The sequence below is a fragment of the Heptranchias perlo genome, unplaced genomic scaffold, assembly GCF_035084215.1.
Source record: "Heptranchias perlo isolate sHepPer1 unplaced genomic scaffold, sHepPer1.hap1 HAP1_SCAFFOLD_62, whole genome shotgun sequence".
NCBI classification, from domain to species: Eukaryota; Metazoa; Chordata; class Chondrichthyes; order Hexanchiformes; family Hexanchidae; genus Heptranchias; species Heptranchias perlo.
The window spans coordinates 2,307,167-2,330,906 of record NW_027139644.1 but is presented as its reverse complement, the minus strand read 5'-3'; the positions used below and the strand labels follow the sequence as shown (position 1 = coordinate 2,330,906).

At 46.6% G+C, this 23,740-nt stretch overlaps 1 protein-coding gene across 5 annotated transcripts; it reads right to left on the bottom strand.

Moving 5' to 3' along the window:
• Positions 1–909: 909 nt before the first annotated feature.
• On the bottom strand, positions 910–23,736 carry LOC137317453 (NACHT, LRR and PYD domains-containing protein 3-like). Of its 5 annotated transcripts, none has more exons than XM_067980797.1 (11): positions 23,641–23,736; positions 20,557–20,723; positions 16,640–16,733; positions 14,560–14,726; positions 12,782–12,950; positions 12,611–12,676; positions 5,334–7,071; positions 3,696–3,782; positions 3,360–3,530; positions 3,033–3,203; positions 910–2,272 (listed from the first exon to the last, which is right to left on the bottom strand). In XM_067980797.1, exons 3-11 carry the CDS (start codon positions 16,701–16,703, stop codon positions 2,185–2,187), a joined length of 2,721 nt encoding a protein of 906 aa, XP_067836898.1. In that variant the 5' UTR covers positions 16,704–16,733; positions 20,557–20,723; positions 23,641–23,736; the 3' UTR covers positions 910–2,184. The 5 variants fall into 5 exon arrangements, with proteins under 5 accessions (XP_067836898.1, XP_067836900.1, XP_067836899.1 ...); XM_067980799.1 differs by lacking the exon at positions 3,033–3,203 and adding an exon at positions 2,445–2,612; XM_067980798.1 differs by lacking the exon at positions 23,641–23,736 and adding an exon at positions 23,528–23,597.
• Positions 23,737–23,740: the final 4 nt, after the last annotated feature.

The window sequence follows — 23,740 nt, the reverse complement described above, 5'->3', positions numbered from 1 at the left end:
TGTAGGATTCCTTGGTGCAGTCTCGGAGCAGTCTGGGGTGACTGCGTGCACTGTGGGATTCCTAGGTGCAGTCTGGGATCAGTCTGGGGTGACTGCGTGCACTGTAGGATCCCTGGGTGCAGTCTGGGATCAGTCTGGGGTGACTGCGTGCACTGTAGGATCCCTGGGTGCAGTCTGGGATCAGTCTGGGGTGACTGCGTGCACTGTGGGATTGCTTGGTGCAGTCTCGGAGCAGTCTGGGGTGACTGCGTGCACTGTGGGATTCCTTGGTGCAGTCTCGGAGCAGTCTGGGGTGACTGCGTGCACTGTGGGATCACTGGGGACACTCTGCGCATTTTTTTTGCCATTTTTCCAAGATGGTAGCCGTACTTGCTGCCATTTTGTCTAAGATGCCGATGTGCTGGTCGTGTGTAAATACACACATATCTATATGTATATATTCATATTATGAGTACAAGTTGTTGTTGCTATCGTTATTGTTGTTGTGGTGCCCATTGTCTGCCTGAGAAGGGACCGGCCGCGGCCCCCACTACAGGGGATGGACCAATGCCTCACCTGGAGGCGACCAATTGAGGCATTCCCCAGAGGGGACCAACCGAGGTCTCCTGCTCAGGCTGCAACCAAACAGGGCCCACGTCAGTTCGGTCTGTTCACTGCCCCGGGGTTTAATTGCCTCTCTGGGCCCTGGTTTTGGGGCCTCGGTTTAACATGTTCCTGTTCGATTGTGACCCATGTCGAGAAGTGAATGATGCCTCATGTTGCTCGCTGAACTGTCTTCGATCTCCCAGCTCAGATTGGATGAGTTCACCTCACCGACCATTAATTCGGATCCCCACAAACTGCTGAGTGAATGGATTAAAACTTTCTGACCAAATCTTCAAAGAAGGCAGAGGGAAAATCATGCACAACAGCGATTTATTGACTTTGAATTCATAATTATCATGATTTAAACTTTGAGTATACCAATAATAATACATATAAACAGTTGTAGACAGGGCCATCTGAGAATTAAAAAACATAATTAATAGGCAGATACTTAAAACAATGAATAACCGATTGTAAAAGTAGCTGAGAGTATCACCGTAATTCAGCATTAGCTGGATCACTGATTATCACATTATAGTTCAGATCAGTGTCTGACACGACTGCAGATTGGTGAGACTTATTTAGGATTCAGTATTAAGATATCTGACAATTTACCCCACAAGATGATCGCCAGCCTAAGGAATCGAGGAGAGAATAAATTCACCCCGCGCGTGAGAGCAAAACGGGCGATAGTGAATTGGCAGCTCGTTTTCTACTCTGACTGATTTTATTTTCAATTGACTGTTGCTTTTAACGATGAGATGGACCCCTCTGCCCATTTTAGTGGACGGAACAGATCCAGCAACACGAACACAAGAAGACATGGGAAGTCCCTGGTGTTCCGATGAACATTGATCCAACATTGACCGAGTGTCCCACTGCAGCCCAGACTGAGACCCACCCTGGGCCCTTCATGTCTGTACATTGACCCAGTGTCCCACTGCAGCCCAGACTGAGCCCCACCCTGGGCCCTTCCTGTCTGTGCATTGACCCAGTGTCCCACTGCAGCCCAGACTGAGCCCCACCCTGGGCCCTTCCTGTCTGTACATTGACCCACTGTCCCACTGCAGCCCAGACTGAGCCCCACCCTGGGCCCTTCCTGTCTGTACATTGACCCAGTGTCCCACTGCAGCCCAGACTGAGCCCCACCCTGGGCCCTTCCTGTCTGTCCATTGACCCAGTGTCCCACTGCAGCCCAGACTGAGCCCCACCCTGGGCCCTTCCTGTCTGTACATTGACCCAGTGCCCCACTGCAGCCCAGACTGAGCCCCACCCTGGGCCCTTCCTGTCTGTACATTGACCCAGTGCCCCATTGGGGACCATCCAGCCCCGGATATCCGGCAGAATCAGCGCTGTGGGACCGGGTGACTGAGTCTCGTGACCCTGTCGCTGGGCCTCTGACGTCACAATGGGAGACGACGCTCGCTCAGCTCGAGCTGGAAACCGTTAAAGGGGCCGTTCGGATTTAAACCTGGAGCGCGGCCGGTTAAAGGGGAGGGACAGAGAATCGGCCAAAAATGTTCATATAATGAGACCAGGAATGGTTATAAATTGAAATGTTCATATAATGAGACCAGGAATGGTTATAAATTGAAATGTTCATATTTCCACTCTCAGTCCGGGTCTGGATTCCCGCAGTGACTCCAGGTTTCTCTTTCCGTTTGGACAGAACTGATTCAATGACAGCCTGAAACAGATTAAAGATTAAACAGGAAAAAAACAGATTGAACAACAGTGTAAATAACAGGGAGACTGGGGTTAATATTTCAATAATAATTACAGATAAATATTACCCATAAAAGGGACTGAATCCCACTGATATTTTATTTATTACATTAAACATTAACACAAACACTCACCCGATCCGCTCCAGACTCTTGCGGGTCAGTATGAGGGAGCGGAGAGCGGGGACAGATCGGTCTGTGAAGGAGTTTGATCCCAGGGACAGATCCGTCAGTGACCGGTTTGTGCTGAGAGCGGAGGAGAGATCCTCGGTACAAGAATCTGTGAGACCGACATCAGTCAGACTGGGGATCAGAGAAAGAGAAATAACAGGAATCAGGGTGAATCCTGAGTGTTTATTAATAACACTGATACTGATATTAATAAACACTGTACATTATTAGTAACACTACTACTGATACTAATCATAATGTACAGTGTTTATTAATAACACTATTACTGACAATAATAATGTACAGAATTTAATAACGCTATTACTGATACTAATAATGTACAGTGTTTAACACGATTACTAATACTAATAAAGTAGTGCTCATTAATAACACTATTACTGACATTAATAATAATGTACAGTGTTTATTAATAACACTATTACTGGCACCGATAATAAAGTACAGTGTTTATTAAAAACACTATTATTGATACTACTAATAATATACAGCGTCAGACATCCAGTTATTATAAACACAATCTCACAGTGATACTCCAGTTCCTGTATTTTACAGTCCGGGTTCCTCAGAGCCGCAGACAGTAGTTTCACTCCTGAATCTCCCAGTTTATTATAACTCAGTTTGAGAACCGTCAGTGACAGGTTTGCACTGAGAGCGGAGGAGAGATCCTCGCTACAAGAATCTGTGAGATCATTACCCCATAACCTGGAGATCAGAGAAAGAAATTGGAGATAGACAGAGACGAACAGAGATAACAGGAATCAGAGTAAATTCCCAGTATTTATTTATATTATTATGACTGATACTGACATTCATGTACCATGTTCAGCATCCAATTAATATACACAATCTGGTACTTACCCCAGTTTCTGTATTTTACAGTCCGGGTTCCTCAGAGCCTCAGACGGTAGTTTCACTGCTGAATTTCCCAGTTTATTATTGCTCAGGTCGAGACACGTAAGTGACCGGTTTGTCGTGAGAGCGGAGGAAAGATCCTTGATACAGGAATTTGTGAGATCGTTATCACATAACCTGCAGATCAGAGTGAGAAAGGAAGAGACAGAGACGATCAGAGATAACAGGAATCAGAGTAAATTCCCAGTATTTATTTGTATTATTATTACTTATACTGACATTAATATACAGTGCCCAGCATCCAATTATTATAAACACAATCTCACACAGTCTGATACTTACTCCAGTTCCTGTATTTTACAGTGCGGGTTCCTCAGAGCCTCAGACAATAGTTTCACTCCTGAATCTCCCAGTTTATTGCTCCCCAGTCTAAACACAAACAGACCGAGAGTGAGAAACAAACTGAATCCAATCCACGATCTGATACAATTTTTCTCTGATATTACAGGAAACACTGAAAAATCTTTTGGAAATTAATAACCAGATTTCCCTGTCACTGACAATGAATCGCACTCTGTCCGATGCTCCATATATTCAGGGACTGTCAGTAAATGTATTTATTAAATAAACTGCTGTCTGTGTGAAGCCTTTAAATGTCCCTTATTCCGGTCTCATCCCCTGATGATCAGAATTACCCTCCTGGATGTCAGTGACCGGTCCCGTCATGTTTGGGGAAACTTGTCTCATTTCTGCTGCTTCTTAAATTCCAGATTTTATGGGAATGGGGCGATTTTCCCCGAATTAAATGATAAAGCGGTGATTATCTGTACTTTATGCAGTATTATATTAATCTGTATAATATCTCGGGGTGAGTTATATTGTGAAACGACGCTAACTGCTGCTGTAAAATCCGTCCCACAGGATTTTATGTCACAAGGAACGTTTATTGTGTTCTGTTACAAGTTTTCAATGTCCCTGCACTCCGAGATTATAGGGGAGGGGAGTCTCTCTGTTTTATCACATTAAACTGGCTCTACATTTAGTTCAGGTGTAACGGGCCTGACAGTTCTTGGGAATTTTCTGAAGTTCCGTCGCCGAACAGAGCCTCTCACAAATGAGGGCAGATTATGGGTAATTCCCGACACTGCCCCTGGTTCACCCAGGAGCCTCCCGCTGTGTGTGGGGCCTCACCGCTGGCCGGTGTGTGTCTGTACTCCTGGGCTCATATCCCACAACCCGTTCGATTGGAACCTTTTTACCGGCAGATTTTAGTTCACAAATCCCACTGAAGTGTCGGCCTGGATTAATGAGCGAGGGGCCTGAATCCACGACCTTCTGACTCAGAGGCACGAGTGCTGCCAGCTGGGTGAAGAGATGGTGGATGTATTGGAGAGTGTGAAGGGCAGTGTCATTGATGAGTTAAGATAACATACCGACGTCCAACAGGGAAAGCTCAGCCCGCCCATTGACGGGTGTGTGCCCGAAAGCTGTGTTTTGCTCTTTGTTACTGAATGATTGGAGTTTCTGCTTCCCTCTCCTGCACACGTTGACAGTCCGGTGTCACCTGCACCCACACCTCGGTAAGAGGGAGGGATGCTCCGACACACAGACTGCTCAGTTAGTGTTGGCCAACGTGGAAGTAATAGTGAGAAGAAATCTCTTCAATGGGCGTATCTCCGACAGTAAGAAAAACAGCAATAAATATTATTTATTGCAATTAAATTATCAGACTCTTTCAGTGACCTGTATTTACTGATCCGATAAAGACTGTAAAATCCCGACTCGTTCACAAGGATCAATTTTAGATTCTTCAGTCCTTAGGGAATTACTAACCGATCCTCTTATCATTTGTCATGTTTGGGTTGAATCTGCTTCTCTCTGGTTTAACAGAACTGTTTGTTTCCCTTTATTATGGAGCAACAATACAATTTGTGCCTGTTTTACAATTGGCCTAACAGTTAGAGACAAATAAACAGTTACCTCAACACCTGGCATTTGTGCACTACGGTTCCCAGCCGCTGGAGTCCTTCACACTGGATGGAGCATTTCTGTAGATCGAGGTGTTTTATTGTATCACAGAGTCCAATGACATGAGACAGCACCGCACAGTCAATCGGGGTCAGTCGCAATCCACTAAATGTTAGTGTTTCCATCGATCCCACTGTGACCCGAGCCAGTGTTTGATTCTGAGACTCAAACAGGTAGTGGAATGTGTTCAGGAGGTCCCTTTTCCCAGTTTCACTCTCTGTTTTTCCAATCTCTCTTTCAACCTTCTCCTTCACCCAGTCAATCACTCCGCAGATTTTTTGATGAAGAAATGGACCCAGAAACTGCTCCAGGGGCCGAGCTGAATGTGAGGAGGAGAGACCAACAACAAAACGGAGAAATATCTCAAATCGCCCATCTTCCTTGCTGTGGGCTTCACTGAGGAGTTTCCGGATGTCCCCTGGATCTGGAGTCAGGAATTGTGCGAGTGCAGCTACAAACTCTTGGATGGTGAGGTGCGGGAATGTGTAAACCACACTCTGGGCAGAATCATCTCTCTCCAAAAGTTCCATCATGAACCCAGACAGGAACTGGGAAGGTTGCAGATTGTACTTGATCAAATCTCCATTTCTAAACACAATCTTCTTCTCGGAGACTCCAGTGAAGGCCATCTCACCGGCCTTCAGTAACACATCACGGGGGGATTCAATCTCTCGGCCATGGTTTTTCAGAATGTTGTAAATATAGTAGGAATATAGTTGGGTGATGGTCTTGGGAACTCGCTGCTGTTTCCTGTCTCTTTGTGTGAAGAAGGGACCCAGTGACAGACCGAGGATCCAGCAGTAGGAAGGGTTGTAACACATGGTGTACAGGAGCTCGTTCTCCTCCACATGTTTGAAAACAGCTGCTGCCACCGCCTGATCTTCAAAATACTTGTTGAAATATTCCTTCCGTTCTTCACCAACAAATCCCAGGATTTCAGCCCAGACACTGATCTCAGCCTTTTCCAATAAATGTAATGCAGTGGGGCGGCTGGTCACGAGCACTGAACATCCTGGGAGCAGCTTGTGCTGTATTAAACTGTACACAATTTCAGACACTTCACACCGGTCTTCAGGATCTGTGCACATGTAATCAGCCTCTGTATTTCTCCGATTGTTATCAAAATCGATACTGTCCTTGAATTCATCTAAACCATCGAATATAAACAGTAATCCCTCTGGGTTCTTCCAGAGCTCTCCCAGAATATTCCTAAAGTAAGGATACAGATCTAGTATCAGATTCCTCAGGTTTATTCTACAGTTAATTGCGTTCAAATCCCGGAATTTAAAACTGAAAACAAATTGAAAGTGTGGGTATATTTTCCCAGTGGCCCAGTCATAAACAATCTTTTGTACCATTGTTGTTTTTCCAATCCCCGCGACTCCACTCACTGCTGCTGAACTCCCAGATTTGGATTTTCTCCGGGAAAAACTGCTCTCGAACAATTGGTCAGTTCGGATTTTTTCCAGTTCTCTCCGGAGATGTTTCTCTCTCCACTCTTCATGGTCTCGGCCTCTTGCCAGCAGTTCATGTTCTACAAGTGTCCGATCTCGAACAGTAGAAATGACCGTTAGCTCAGTGTATAGAGTGACCAGCTGGAAAATCTTAACCTTCTCCTTTATTAGGATCGTGTTCACTCTCAGTGTTTCAGTTTGGACCCGGAGTCTTTCCTTGTGTTTCTGTTGAACATCTTCAATTTGAACAGACAGAAAGTGATTCTCAATGGTAGTTGTATTAACATAAAAACAAATTCTCAATATCACTTTACTATTCAGTAAAATGTTCCGAGATTGAACTCCCAGCTTCAATAGAGGTGCGAGCAGGAAATTAAACTCTGTTACTGGAAACCTCGCTTGAAAGTGAATAATGGCGGAGAAAAGTTTCAAATCCTCACTTGATTCTAATATTTACTGAACATGGAGATTTCTATGAAGGTGATATTTTCCCTCTGATGATTAATACTATCAGCCCTGCCCTGTACCATGGACATCTCGTTACAAATCCAAACGTGATTCTTTTATACGAAACTAGAGGTTCTCGTGGAATAATTTATGAAACCGTCAGTGGTGCTGACCTTTTGCAGAAATGGGAATTGGGGTATTGGGTATCAGTCGGAAAGGGATAGCTTGTGAATGGGCAGATGTTTCACTCTTATTGTATCGGACCTCGGGCAGGTTATATGGGATATTGTGTGCATTGGGAGAGGGATTGACTGTGAGTTGACAGAAGTTCCACTGTTATTGTATCAGACCTTAGGCAGGTTATCTGTGATATTGTGGCCATTGGGAGAGGGACAGACTGTGAATGGACAGAAGTCCCACTGTTATTCTATCAGGCCTTGTGCAGGTTATCTGGGATATTGTGGGCATTGGGAGAGGGACAGACTGTGAATGGACAGAAGTCCCACTGTTCATGTATCAGATCTCGGGCAGGTTATCTGGGATATTGTGGGCATTGGGAGAGGGATAGACTGTGAATGGACAGAAGTTCCATTCTTATTGTATCAGTCCTCGGGCAGGTTATCTGGGATATTGTGGCCACTGGGAGAGGGACAGACTGTGAATGGGCAGAAGTTCCACTGTTGTTGTATCAGACCATGGGCAGGTTATCTGGGATATTGTGGGCACTGGGAGAGGGACAGACTGTGAATGGACAGAAGTTCCACTGTTATTGTATCAGACCTCGTGCAGGTTATCTGGGATATTGTGGGCATTGGGAGAGGGACAGACTGTGAATGGACAGAAGTCCCAATGTTATTGTATCAGACCTTGTGCAGGTTATCTGGGATATTGTGGGCATTGGGAGAGGGACAGACTGTGAATGGACAGAAGTCCCACTGTTAATGTATCAAGCCTTGTGCAGGTTATCTGGGATATTGTGTGAATTCGAGAGGGACAGACTGTGAATGGACAGAAGTCCCAATGTTATTGTATCAGACCTTGTGCAGGTTATCTGGGATATTGTGGGCACTGGGAGAGGAACAGGCTGTGAATGGACAGAAGTCCCACTGTTAATGTATCAGACCTTGCGCATGTTATCTGGGATATTGTGGGAACTGGGAGAGGCCCAGACTGTGAATGGACGGAAGTCCCACTGTTCATGTATCAGATCTCGGGCAGGTTATCTGGGATATTGTGGGCATTGGGAGAGGGATAGACTGTGAATGGACAGAAGTTCCACTGTTATTGTATCAGACCTTGTGCAGGTTATCTGGGATATTGTGGGCACTGGGAGAGGGACAGACTGCGAATGGACAGAAGTTCCACTGTTGTTGTATCAGACCATGGGCAGGTTATCTGGGATATTGTGGGCACTGGGAGAGGGACAGACTGTGAATGGACAGAAGTTCCATTGTTGTTGTATCAGACCATGGGCAGGTTATCTGGGATATTGTGGGCACTGGGAGAGGGACAGACTGTGAATGGACAGAAGTCCCACTGATATTATATCAGGCCTCGGGCAGGTTATCTGGGATATTGTGGGCACTGGGAGACGGACAGACTGTGAATGGACAGAAATTCCACTTTGACCCTGAGAAAAGGTTCCGTCCCCTCACCCTCTCCATCACATAGACCGCCTTCTTTCACCTCCATATCACCCGCCTCCTCTACCCACTCAGCCCATTTGCTGCTGAAACCCCCATCAATGTCTCTATTACCTCAAGACTCAACTGTTCAAAGGCTCCCCTGACCAGCCTCCCACCTTCTGTAAACTTGAGCTCGTATCCAACGCGCACCAAGACCCGGTCACCCATCACCCCTGTGCACACTGATCTACATTGACTCCCGGTTCGGAAAAGACTCTATTTTAAAATTCTCATTCGTATTTTAAAATCCCTTCATGGCCCTCGCCCCTCCCTGTCTCTGTGATCTCCTCCAGTCCTGTGATCCTCCAATTCTTGCATCTTGCGCCTCCCCGATTTCCATCACTCCGCCACTGGTGGATTTGCCTTCAGCTGCCTAGGCCCTAAACTCTGGAATTCCCTCCCTAAACCTCTCCGTTTCTTAACAGAAGTCCCAATATCATTGTATCAGACCTCTGGCAGGTTATCTGGGATATTGTGGGCACTGGGAGAGGGACAGACTGTGAATAGACAGAAGTCCCTCTGTTTAACCTCGGTGGTGGGGAAACTTTTAGAAACGGGACTCGGGTTGGTTATCTGTGGTATTACCTGTACTTCTATAGTCATTTGATCACAGGTATGGATTACTGCCATTCTGAAGGTACAGAGGGGAATCAGAAAGATGATTTAAGATATTAGAGTTCAGGTTGAGGGAATGGCGAGAGGGTTTGATGTATTTTGTTTGGGCAAGAAACTTTGGTATTGAAATGTTTTAATGGAATTCAGAACATTAGTGCAGGAAACAGGCTCACAAAATAATTAATAATGGAGAAGGGAAGTCAGGGTAATTTTCTCACCCAAAGGGCCCGAGGGCATGGGAAGGACACTAAAGGGACAGTGTAAGTGGGGTGAAGAGATAATTGAACGTGTTTCTGTGGATACACTGAGAGGAGGGGGAGGTGGGGTCATCTCTCTAACAGGGACAGGCTTAATTGGGCCAAATGGCCTTTTCCTATCCCTCATCATTCTCCTGTTATATTGTGTTTCCGAAATTGTCAACAATTTTTCAGCAGTTTCACACCGACATTGAATGTTTTTTTCGAACAGTCCTTTCATGTCACCGATTAGAATGAGAATTACTGCCCACATCATTCAGTGTAATGTTAGTGCAGAAAACATTCACAGTTCATTTCAACTGTTCTCCCAATAATTATACTCCATTGTTTCATTTTGGTCTCAATTTCCTATAATGCAGGTTTGGGAAATTACAAATATGTTTCCATTTGTCATTATATTGGGTCTAAAAAGATCCTGAGTTAAAGGACTATTATTTGAGTAGAATTAGGTTCTCTCTTTCATTGCCATTCTAAATCAAGCCCATAACTTCCTAATTACCCTGAACATTGTCTTTCCCTCACAATCCTCCAAGGATTAATGATCAATTGTGTGAACATCTGTACATCTTCTCAGAGCAGATTGAAAACTTTGATGTCTCATTCTGTTCTGTGAAATGAAAACATTTTAATGTTTCGCATTTCTCCACCTCTTTCCCTACAGTTGATGGTGGGCAGATTTCCCGGGGAGCAGGTAACCCATAACGTCTGGCTCATGGCACTGCTCATTAATTGTGAGCCCAGAACATCTGTGCGGCACATCGGAGCTGTGTATGGGGATTGACAGTGTATCAGGATCCTGCCTGGTGTGTATGGGGATTGACAGTGTATCAGGATCCTGCCTGGTGTGTGGGGATTTACAGTGTATCAGGATCCTGCCAGGTGTGTATGAGGATTCACAGTATATCAGGATCCTGCCAGGTGTGTATGGGGATTCATAGTGTATCAGGATCCTGCCAGGTGTGTATGGGGATTCAGTGTATCAGGATCCTGCCTGGTGTGTATGGGGATTCACAGTGTATCAGGATCCTGCCTGGTGTGTGGGGATTTACAGTGTATCAGGATCCTGCCAGGTGTGTATGGGGATTCAGTGTATCAGGATCCTGCCTGGTGTGTATGGGGATTGACAGTGTATCAGGATCCTGCCAGGTGTGTATGGGGATTCAGTGTATCAGGATCCTGCCAGGTGTGTATGGGGATTCACAGTGTATCGGGATTCACAGTGTATCAGGATCCTGCCAGGTGTGTATGAGGATTCACAGTATATCAGGATCCTGCCAGGTGTGTGTGGGGGTTCACAGTTTATCGGGATCCTGCCAGGTGTGTACGGAGATTCACAGTGTATCAGGATCCTGCCAGGTGTGTATGAGGATTCACAGTATATCAGGATCCTGCCAGGTGTGTATGGGGATTCATAGTGTATCAGGATCCTGCCAGGTGTGTATGGGGATTCACAGTGTATCAGGATCCTGCCAGGTGTGTATGGGGATTCACAGTGTATCAGGATCCTGCCAGGTGTGTATGGGGATTCACAGTGTATCAGGATCCTGCCAGGTGTGTATGGGGATTCACAGTGTATCAGGATCCTGCCTGGTGTGTGTGGGGATTGACAGTTTATCAGGATCCTGCCAGGTGTGTCTGGGGATTCATAGTGTATCAGGATCCTGCCAGGTGTGTATGGGGATTCACAGTGTATCAGGATCCTGCCTGGTGTGTGGGGATTCACAGTGTTTCAGGATCCTGCCAGGTGTGTATGGGGATTCAGAGTATCAGGATCCTGCCAGGTGTGTATGGGGATTCAGAGTATCAGGATCCTGCCAGGTGTGTATGGGGATTCACAGTATATCAGGATCCTGCCAGGTGTGTATGGGGAATCATAGTGTATCAGGATCCTGCCAGGTGTGTATGGGGATTCACAGTGTATCAGGATCCTGCCAGGTGTGTATGGGGATTCACAGTGTATCAGGATCCTGCCAGGTGTGTATGGGGATTCACAGTGTATCAGGATCCTGCCTGGTGTGTGTGGGGATTGACAGTTTATCAGGATCCTGCCAGGTGTGTCTGGGGATTCAGTGTATCAGGATCCTGCCAGGTGTGTATGGGGATTCACAGTGTATCAGGATCCTGCCAGGTGTGTATGGGGATTCACAGTGTTTCAGGATCCTGCCAGGTGTGTATGGGGATTCAGAGTATCAGGATCCTGCCAGGTGTGTATGGGGATTCACAGTGTATCAGGATCCTGCCTGGTGTGTGGGGATTCACAGTGTTTCAGGATCCTGCCTTTTGTGTGTGGGGATTCACAGTGTTTCAGGATCCTGCCTGGTGTGTGGGGATTCACAGTGTTTCAGGATCCTGCCTGGTGTGTGTGGGGATTTACAGTGTATCAGGATCCTGCCAGGTGTGTATGGGGATTCACAGTGTATCAGGATCCTGCCAGGTGTGTATGTAGTTGGATTAATTGGAGTAATACAAACTCACTAATAATTCAAAACTCGGAGTGACTTTTAACTTCAAGCTACGCAAAACATTCTTTTCCTGCGATGCCAGGGCACCTCACAGATGTGTATGAAGTGCTGCAGTGTATTAGGATCCTGCCAGATGCATGCGGTTTCACAGGATTAACAACAAATTAAAATTAACTTTTTTTCTGTTTCCTCCACCCTTTGAACTTCTGATTCCAAGATTCTGACAATCTCTAAACAAAAAACTACAGTCAAACATTCTGATTCTCATAAGTGGAATAAACGGTTTGAAACCCCCATTTCATCACTTACCTTTCAGGTGACTGGGTATTTCAGATAAACCTCGTCCGATGTTCATATAATCAAATGGATCAGGACCTGTTTAAATCAATGAGCTTTCATGAAATCAGATCTGTGTAATATTATAGTAAATTCTGCAGTGTTTCAATCTGAAATTGAATTCAGTGTGTGATTTTACCGTACCAAGTTCCTGCATCTCTTTCAGTATTTTATCCAACTTTGGTAATCTGTGCATTTTCACAAAGGATTCCCACATCACCCTTCGGGCCCGGGAGCCTTTCTCCATCACCAGATTTAGGAGAAGTTTGGAACTTGCCGCCCTGTTTCCCTTCTCCGCGAGCTCAGTGACTTTCTGTAAAGAATAATAATGAATATATTGAGGAGTGGAGTGAAAGACAAAGACTGAGAATCAGAAGGAAAGGAGCTGCTCCGTGATGGGATCTCCCAGTTTATATTGAGGAGTGGAGTGAAAGACAAAGACTGAGAATCAGAAGGAAAGGAGCTGCTCCGTGATGGGATCACCCAGTTTATATTGAACACAAAGTAATCACTGGGCCGGGTTCTGATCCATTCTGAACATGGGCAAAATATTCTGTAAACATCTTGATTCATTAACAACAACAACACAGCACCTTTAATATAGAAAAATGTCCCACGGCGATTCACAGGAGTGGTATCATACAATGGGCCCGAGACAAAGGAAGGCATATTATTAGGGATGACCAAAAGCTGGATAAAGAATCAAATTTTAAAGAGAAGAGGGAGATACAGAGGCGGAGGATTTTAGGAAGTGAATTCCAGAGCCTGGGTCCAAAAACTGCGGAATGCTCGGCCACCGCTGGTAGGGCGATGGGGAGAGGCACAAGATGCCAGAGTCAGAGCAAGAGAGAATTCTAGTGAGGGGCAGGACCTTGAAGTGATTTAAACAGGAGGATGGGAATTTAAAATTGAAGTCATTCGAGAACTGCGATAGGTGAACGAGCACAGGAGTGAGGGGTGAGCGGGACGGGGGAGGGACAGGTTACAGGCAGCAGCGTTTTGGATGTGTTGAAGTTTACAGAAAGCGGAGGATGGGAAGCCGGCCAGGAGAGCATCGGAATAGTTGCATCCGGAGGAAATTTCCTCCAATTAAATATTGGGAAGACCGAAACCATCCCTTTGTCACTTCCACACTTCACCATTCCAATGGTGTCCTGGCCGGCCTCCCACCTTCCAGCCTCCGTAAATTTGAGCTCATCCAAAACTCTGCTTCCCACAGCCTAACTCACACCAAGTCCCGTTCATCCAACACCCCTGTGCTAGCTGACCTACATTGGCTCACGATCCGGAAACTGATCGATTTTAAAATTCTCATCCTTGTGCACAAATCCTACCATGGCCTTGCCTCTCCTTATCTCTGTAACCTCCTCCAGCCCTACAAACCCCTCAGATCTCTGCACTCCTCCAATTCTGACCTCTTGTGCATCCCCGATTGTCGTTGCTCCATCATTGGTGGCCGTGCCTTCAACTGCCGAGTCCACAAGCTCTGAAAGTTCCCTCCCGAAACGTCTCCGCCTCTCTACCTCGCTCTCATTTCCTTTAAGACGCTCCTCAAAACCTGCCTCTTTGACCAAGCTTTTGATCACCTCTCTGAATATCTCATGTGGCTCGGTGTCAAATTTTGTTTTGATAATCGCTCCTATGAAGCACCTTGGGACGAATTATTATGTTAAACGCGTGATATAAATGCATGTTGCTGTTGTCGTTTTCCTTGTCTTTCTCTGTACAGATATTAACTGATCCATTGGGTATTATCATCTCTTCCTATCATTGGTTCAGATTCAAATATTTTCGGTTTTATCCATTTCTTCCCTATTTGGCCTGTTTCTGTTCTGTAACATTCTATGATTCTAAGATGTGATATTCTGTCACTTCTGTTACATTTAAATAATCCAAACTCATTCTGTGTCCATTCCACTTACGTGATATTCCTGCCCACTGAAATGGTCCTCGCCTGTTAACATGAGACTGAGTCCCTCCACCCCCTCTTCAATCGCCTGTTCTAGTCTGTCCCGGTAGAATTTCGTCAACTGGAACAGCTGGTAATCGTCGCACTTTGTCAGGAACTCAGTGATTGCAGTGTTCAGACCTGTGAACAAAAATGGAGAAAACTAAACACATTATCCGGGCGGCTACATTTCCTCTTATACCAAACGGCTGAAGCCTCCTGTCACATCATCAAACACCTTCTGAAAACCCATATACACCGCATGTGCTGCCTTCCATCGTTCCGTACAGTCAATTCTTAAAAACCGGTGTTTAAATATGTGAAACACGACTTGTCTACAGCGAATCAGTTCCAGCCTCCCCTGATCATCCCCTGTATCTCTAAATGTTCACTAATTCAACCTGGAATTACAGATTCGAGGAGTTTGCCCACTGCTGACGTACACTAATTGATCTCCAGTTACCGGGTTTACCTTCTCTCCCTCTTGAACAGATACATTTCTTTGTCTCTTTCTAATCCGTTTATATATCCAAAGTCTCCTCCCTGACTTCATTTAACCGCATTGGTTGTCGGTCCATTGGCTTCTTCACTTTGACTATTTTTCTCAGATCCAAATCCTTCTCTAGTTATCTCTGACATCCTCCTCCAGTACACCGACATTCCCACCAACAGTGTTAGAATCTTCATTAATCTCCCCGCAAAATGATATAACCAGGAAGATTTCGCTGAATCCGTGTAAACCTAAACCATGTGGTCTGATAGCTCCTGGACCATATCTCTTATGATTCTGACTTTCCAAATGTGTTTGGAATGATTTGTACATTCACAGACATAAAACTGAATCCAAACTCCGATTTTGGGGGTAATTTACCTATAATTCGTTTTTCTTTCCCCCCTCGACATCCATAACTTTATCTCTCAATACTTAAAAACCTCCTACCCTTTTTCCTGCCAATATCATTTCATTACTTCATAAATCATCTGTTCCTGCCCCAACAGTTTTATTAATTCCACGCTTAAATCTCAGATCCAGATAGTTCCCCCCCTCCAGTCATATCAACTGAAACCTTCCCGCTGCTCCTTTCACCAAGTCTGTAAAACCATTGTTGGTCGGTTCAGACTGTGACCGTACCTTCCCTTCTCCCTGAACTCACTCTATCCCCAAGACCGTGAACCCTTCCCTCCTGCTCCATTCACCCAGTCTGTAAAATCATTGTTGCTCGGTTCAGACCGTGACCGTCCCTTCCCTTCTCCCTGAACTCACTCTATCCCCAAGACCGTGAACACTTCCCTCCTGCTCCATTCACCCAGTCTGTAAAATCATTGTTGCTCGGTTCAGACCGTGACCGTCCCTTCCCTTCTCCCTGAACTCACTCTATCCCCAAGACCGTGAACCCTTCCCTCCTGCTCCAGCCACACATTGACCTGCCGCATATTTCCCTCTTTAAGTGGCCCACCGTAAAACAATCCAGAGATCAACACCTGAAGGCCTTGTTTAATGTGTCGAGCCTCAGTTTCAATATTACCTGTATAATCGTATTTCTATCCATGTTATTGGGTCCGACCATGACTATTCTCTGCTCCCCTTTCCTTTCCAGAGATCGTCCCACCTGTTCCTGGAAATTTTTCCCTCTGACACCAGGGAGGCAACTTACCATTTGGAACCTGCTCAGGGCTGCAGAAGAGTCTGTATATTCCCCAGACTATAGAATCTCCCACCACTATCGCTTTCCTATTGCTGTGCCCCACCTGCCTCTCACCCCTGCCCCACTCGGGGTGTCCACCTGCTCCCCGGTCTCACACTGTTAATCCTCTGAGACACTGTCTCTATCCACCTTACAGTACCCAACACCAGTTATCTATTGGACAGTTCCAGTACTCAGGAGATCCCTCCACCTGTGACTGCACTGTCCCTCTGGATGGTCACTCACTTCCCTCTATCTGCACAGTATCTGTGCTGTTACCTCTTCCTGTGGTGAGCTGCAGGTTCCTGCTCGTGATCTGGACCCTTTGTGAGGTCAGAAATTATATTTTGATGAATTTTCTGAACCTACCTGTGTCCATTCTCATTCTTGTTGAAGATGTTGGATCTCCTCCCCTATTTGAACCTTCAGCCATGGTGGTGACAGATTCCCAGATTCTGATGCTCTGTAATAAATATATTAATATGAAGTTAGACAGAAATATTAAAATGAGGAGAGCGTTGCCTTGTTAAACATGATACCAAGTCCCTCCTCCCCCATCAGTACAACATTTGTTAGCTCTGGGATCGAGCATTTCACGAGTGTTATGATCAACGTTCCACATCAGGTGTGAAACAGACAGCTGCCCAGTGAAACCCACTGAGTCCTTGTTCTCCACCATAAATTCTCCCGCTTCTGACCGTGATGGACTCACATTTGTCTTCACTAATCTTTTTCTTTTTAAATACTTGTAGAAGATTTTACAGTCCACTTTTATGTTCCTTCCACGTTTACTCTCATACTCTGTTTTTCCTCTTAATCATCTTGGTCCTTTTTCGCTGAATTCTAAACTGCTCCCAATCCTCAGGTTTGCTGCTTTTTCTGGTAACTTTATATGACTCTTCTTTGAATCTATCCTTAATCTCTTTTGTTAGCCTCGGCGGAGCCACGTTTCCTTTTGTGTTTTTGCACCAGAAAGGAATGAATGACCAGAAATACGGCCCACTCTTCGTCTTAGGATAAACCCAATCACTGAAACTATCGATAGTTGGTGGGGAATTGAGGGGAAACATCTCTCGGGGCCTCTCCAGACACAAAGGGGAATGTGTCTTTTTCTGATCCAAAGTGGATGACCTCACACTTGCCCACATAAAACACCATCTCCCACAGTTTTCCTCACTCACTGAGTCTGTCTGTGTCCCTGGTTTCCAGTTCCCCAATAGGGTCAGATTCTGTTTTCAGCACAAAGTAACAGGTAATGAAATCTACCCTTTTATTAGGTATATTAAGGTGACATGCAGCTAAGGCGGGAAATGGAGTTGAGGTACAGATCGGTTACGATCTAATAGAGTGACGGGACAGGTTCGAGGGGCTGAACGGCATCCTCCTGTTCCTGTCTAATGTCATTGGGTGGAGTGTGAAACAAACGGGTGATGATACAGTGTCACACACTTTGGGGAAGGCATTGTGTCACCACACGATGGCAGTGTACCCTGTGAGAGAGACAGTGAGAGAGGATGCCTCTGAACATCAGTGAGTGTGAGAGAGAGAGGATGCCTCTGAACATCAATGAGTGTGAGAGAGAGAGGATGCCTCTGAACATCAATGAGTGTGAGAGAGAGAGGATGCCTCTGAACATCAATGAGTGTGAGAGAGAGAGGATGCCTCTGAACATCAGTGAGTGTGAGAGAGAGAGGATGCCTCTGAACATCAGTGAGTGTGAGAGAGAGAGGATGCCTCTGAACATCAATGAGTGTGAGAGAGAGAGGATGCCTCTGAACATCAATGAGTGTGAGAGAGAGAGGATGCCTCTGAACATCAATGAGTGTGAGAGAGAGAGGATGCCTCTGAACATCAATGAGTGTGAGAGAGAGAGGATGCCTCTGAACATCAATGCGTGTGAGAGAGAGAAGATGCCTCTGAACATCAATGCTTGTGAGAGAGAGAAGATGCCTCTGAACATCAGTGAGTGACTGAGTGTTTTGTGTGGAGAGAAGTGCCAGGATGATGAAACCCGACCTTTAACCATCAACGATTTGTAAAATCCGGCACAGACTGGGATTGAACAAGTTAAATTGCCAGAAGACACGTGTCCATATCACAGGTTGGATCAGACACAGCAAGTGGCGTCTCGGGGCAAAGGATCAGAAACCTCTTCCTCATATCGATCCAAAGTTGGAGGAAGTGAGGTTCCCACAAACGGAAAATTTTCGCTTCTGTCTCTGCGAGTTTCAGCATTTTGCTTTTACTTTGTGTCACTCGGGCATAAATGTTGAGACCCACTCAGTTCCCCCTTCAGTGTGATTTTTTTACCAGAAGGCTTCTTCAATCCCAGTGCTTTTTGATTAAAGTAGATCTGGGTTACAATTCGACCCTAACATCCACCTGAGAATAATGGGGTCACCCGCATTTGGTGTTGATTGATTCTCTGCATTAGGTTTTATCTTTAATTCTGATCACCATCTGGTTTCCACCCAGAACCGTGTGTGTGATGAGAGAAAGAGGGGAGATTGACTTTACCCTCCAGTCTCCAGGTTACAAACCGTCGCCAGCAGAAGGGGGCGATGCAACAGATCTACTTTACCCCCTAGTCTCCAGATGACAAACCGCCGTCAGCAGAGGCGTGCGATGCAACAGATCTACTTTACCCCCCAAGTCTCCAGGTTACAAACCTCAGTCAGCAGAGGGGGGCGATGCAACAGATCTCGTTTCCGTTCCTTGAGCTCGCTGACAACTTACAGCCGGCAAATGGAAAGAAGTGTTTTGAACTTTGTGTCGCTGCAATTATATTTGTTTTTCATAGAACACATATTATAACCCCGCCATTTCTTAACAATGGTATTACTGAAAATGATCTCTTTATAATATGAAAGTAACTTTACACGCCAGACTTGTACTTTAATCTAAAGGACCTGTCTCAGTGATGTTTTAAAATCACATATTAAAACACGGTCCTCTATTTATACCTGTTAAGTTAGATTAAAGATATTTATTAATCGATAAACGGATGGTTAGAAAAAGGCTTTTAAGATTAATATGTGTCGATAACCAGGGGACACAGATTTAAGATAATTGACAAAAGAACCAGGGCAGGGGGGTGGGGGAAATGAAGAGATTTTCATTTTGATGTGGCCAGATATTATGATCTGGAATGCACTACCTGAACGGGTGGTGGAAGCAGATTCAATAGTAACTTTCAAAAGGGAATTGGATAGAATAATGGAATGATTACAGCATCGAAGGTGGCCATTCAGGCCATCGAGCCTGTGCCAGCTCTTTGTAAGAGCATTCAAGTTCGTCCCATTCCCCCGCTCATTCCACGCAGGTCTGCAAATATTTTCCCTTACACAATTTATCCAATTCGCTTTTGAAATTTATTATTGAATCTGCTTCCACCACCCTGTCAGGCAGTGCATTCCAGATCATTAAACTCACTGAATGTGGTTCTTTCGCCAATCACCTTTAATGTGTGTCCTCTGGTTTTTGATCCTTCCACCAATGGGAACAGTTTCTCTTTATTTACTTTATCTAAATCGCCATGATTTTGAACACTTCTATCAAATCAAAGAGCAGGGAAATGAATCTGGATTGTATCGGGACAAACATCGCTCTCAGTTTAATAAAAAGAACCCTCGGCCGAGGCCGGGAGCTGGATCATGTGATCACCCAGAACATTATTTTGTGCTTTGTATCAGAATAATCAATTGGAAGAAATTTTACAAATCATTAAATAAGATTTACGCATCATTTTATCACCAGTTTATATTTAAATGATAATCATTTAATTCAACTACAATTGTTAAATCCAGAAATAGATTTACTGATGGGAAATAACATTAAGTTAAACCCAATATCCAGTTCCGAATTTTAAGTTGATTTATTTTGACTGTTGGATAGGAAATATATTTGAATTCGGTAACACTGTCTGGCACTACCTTAACTCACAGTGTAATATCGATATTATCGGGGCTATAAAGGTGGGTTCTTTCCGAGTTGGTGCTGGGGGCGGGGAGACACTGTATATCTGCTAGGCACTGCCTCAGACTGGAGTCACCTCTTAGATCAAACCCCTTTTCTCTAAAACACACACAAGATTCATTTGTGACTGTGTGTTTTGAGACAGAAACTGATCTCACTTCACGTTTCATTGCACGGCCTCATGCTGGATAATTGTACTCGGTGATCAGACTCTCCCAGTCTCATTCTCACCATTTCCCCCATTACCTTGTAACCTTTGTGGACTGTCTACAGGACCAGTGTTTATCTGAGTAAATGGGACTTTCTCTTACCTTTCTCCTCAGTCGATCTATGGAAGCTTTTTGAATCGGAAGGATTCTCTCTGGTTGCTGCTCTCACAATCCTGTGCTGATTCACCTGCTGTTGTTCCTCAGTCTACAATCCCTGTTTACTTCCAGCTGTGGACTTTTCTCAATCACTCCGTCATTCACCAGGATATCTAATTATGGCGGGGCAGAAAATGAGATCAATATTGACGGTGTGAAGGAGAATCTAATCTACACTTTTCCTTAAATATTGAATTTAATACACTGTTTGAGGAACTCTGTTCCCACATTCCATGTCTCTTCACCATCCCGACCACAATATGTGATCGTTTCATTCTCCTGCCCCAGTTTGAGGCAATTCCCTCTCCATGTGCCACCCCTGTTTTTAGGATCATATTTTCCTCTGGATTCTGATCCACCCCCTTCCCTCCGAGTGGCCCCCAGTCCCGCACAGTCTGATCCTGATCCTTCCCTCCGAGTGGCCCCCAGTCCCGCACAGTCTGATCCTGATCCATCCCTTCCCTCCGAGTGGCCCCCAGTCCCGCACAGTCTGATCCTGATCCCCCCTTCCCTCCGAGTGGCCCCCAGTCCTGCACAGTCTGATCCTGATCCCCCCTTCCCTCCGAGTGGCCCCCAGTCCCGCAGTCTGATCCTGATCCTTCCCTCCGAGTGGCCCCCAGTCCCGCACAGTCTGATCCTGATCCCCCCCTTCCCTCCGAGTGGCCCCCAGTCCCGCACAGTCTGATCCTGATCCTTCCCTCCGAGTGGCCCCCAGTCCCGCAGTCTGATCCTGATCCTTCCCTCCGAGTGGCCCCCAGTCCCACACAGTCTGATCCTGATCCTTCCCTCCGAGTGGCCCCCAGTCCCACAGTCTGATCCTGATCCTTCCCTCCGAGTGGCCCCCAGTCCCGCACAGTCTGATCCTGATCCTTCCCTCCGAGTGACCCCAGCCCCGCACAGTCTGATCCTGATCCTTCCCTCCGAGTGACCCCCAGAACCGCACAGTCTGATCCTGATCCACCCCCTTCCCTCCGAGTGGCCCCCAGAACCACACAGTCTGATCCTGATCCTTCCCTCTGAGTGGCCCCCAGTCCCGCACAGTCTGATCCTGATCCCCCCTTCCCTCCGAGTGGCCCCCAGTCCCGCACAGTCTGATCCTGATCCCCCCCCTTCCCTCCGAGTGGCCCCCAGAACTGCACAGTCTGATCCTGATCCTTCGCTCCGAGTGACCCCAGTCCCGCACAGTCTGATCCTGATCCTTCCCTCCGAGTGGCCCCCTGTCCCGCACAGTCTGATCCTGATCCTTCCCTCCGAGTGGCCCCCAAACCCGCACTCGATTGACTGAACAATACCGAGACCCCCTCCCATCAGTTCATCAAATACCGAGACCCCCTCCCATCAGTTCATCAAATACCGAGACCCCCTCCCATCAGTTCATCAAATACCGAGACCCCCTCCCATCAGTTCATCAAATACCGAGACCCCCCCCTCAGTTCATCAAATACTGAGACCCCCCCCCCTCAGTTCATCAAATACTGAGACCCCGCCCCCCCCTCAGTTCATCAAATACTGAGACCCCCCCCCTCAGTTCATCAAATACTGAGACCCCCCCCCCTCAGTTCATCAAATACTGAGACCCCCCCCTCAGTTCATCAAATACTGAGACCCCCCCCCTCAGTTCATCAAATACTGAGACCCCCCCCTCAGTTCATCAAATACTGAGACCCCCCCCCTCAGTTCATCAAATACTGAGACCACCCCCCTCAGTTCATCAAATACTGAGACCCCCCCCCCTCAGTTCATCAAATACTGAGACCCCCCCTCAGTTCATCAAATACTGAGACCCCCCCCCTCAGTTCATCAAATACTGAGACCCCCCCCTCAGTTCATCAAATACTGAGACCCCCCCCCTCAGTTCATCAAATACTGAGACCCCCCCCCTCAGTTCATCAAATACTGAGACCCCCCCCCTCAGTTCATCAAATACTGAGACCCCCCCATCAGTTCATCAAATACTGAGACCCCCCCATCAGTTCATCAAATACTGAGAACCCCCCTCAGTTCATCAAATACTGAGACCCCCCCCCCTCAGTTCATCAAATACTGAGACCCCCCCCTCAGTTCATCAAATACTGAGACCCCCCCTCAGTTCATCAAATACTGAGACCCCCCCCCTCAGTTCATCAAATACTGAGACCCCCCCATCAGTTCATCAAATACTGAGACCCCCCCCCCTCAGTTCATCAAATACTGAGACCCCCCCCTCAGTTCATCAAATACTGAGAACCCCCCTCAGTTCATCAAATACTGAGACCCCCCCCTCAGTTCATCAAATACTGAGACCCCCCCCTCAGTTCATCAAATACTGAGACCCCCCCTCAGTTCATCAAATACTGAGACCACCCCCCCTCAGTTCATCAAATACTGAGACCCCCCCTCAGTTCATCAAATACTGAGACCACCCCCCTCAGTTCATCAAATACTGAGACCACCCCCCTCAGTTCATCAAATACTGAGACCCCCCCCCTCAGTTCATCAAATACTGAGACCCCCCCCCCCTCAGTTCATCAAATACCGAGACCCCCCCCCCTCAGTTCATCAAATACTGAGACCCCCCCCCTCAGTTCATCAAATACTGAGACCCCCCCCTCAGTTCATCAAATACTGAGACCACCCCCCTCAGTTCATCAAATACTGAGACCCCCCCCCTCAGTTCATCAAATACTGACCCCCCCCTCAGTTCATCAAATACTGAGACCCCCCCCTCAGTTCCTCCTTCTCTCTGATTGTTTTTCCCGGGAGTTTATTCAATCCCCGGGGGCGGGGGTTTTGATTAAAGGAGCTCCGGCTCTCAGTCCCGGGACCCGGGCTGATCTAATCTCCGATCCACAGATCTCCCCGCGCCCCTCCATCTCCGGAGGGAGGGGGGAGATCACCGAGACCGACCGACCGCTCATCTCAAGCTCCCCTCACTCACCCGCCCGCCCGCTCCCTCCATCCACAGGGCGGCGGCTCCGTCCGTCCGCGGGGGGTGAGGGGGATACAGCCTCCCTCCCTCACTAGCAGCGGCCCCCAGTCCCGCACACTCACCCTATCTCTCACTCTTTCTCCGCCTCCGCCGCCATTTTCCCATCAAACCGCCTTCTTCTCCGCCGACTCCGCTCCATTCGGGGATTGGAGGGTCGGGGCA

What these genes read in the sequence shown, in the direction of transcription:
- LOC137317453 (XM_067980797.1), bottom strand. Translation starts at nt 16,703, where the DNA reads ATGGCTGAAGGTTCAAATAGGGGAGGAGATCCAACATCTTCAACAAGA. An exon ending in AAGAATGAGAATGGACACAG is followed by an intron (nt 14,727 to 16,639) that starts GTAGGTTCAGAA and finishes TTTTGTTCACAG; the next exon opens with GTCTGAACACTGCAATCACT. An exon ending in GAAAGAGATGCAGGAACTTG is followed by an intron (nt 12,677 to 12,781) that starts GTACGGTAAAAT and finishes TGATTTAAACAG; the next exon opens with GTCCTGATCCATTTGATTAT.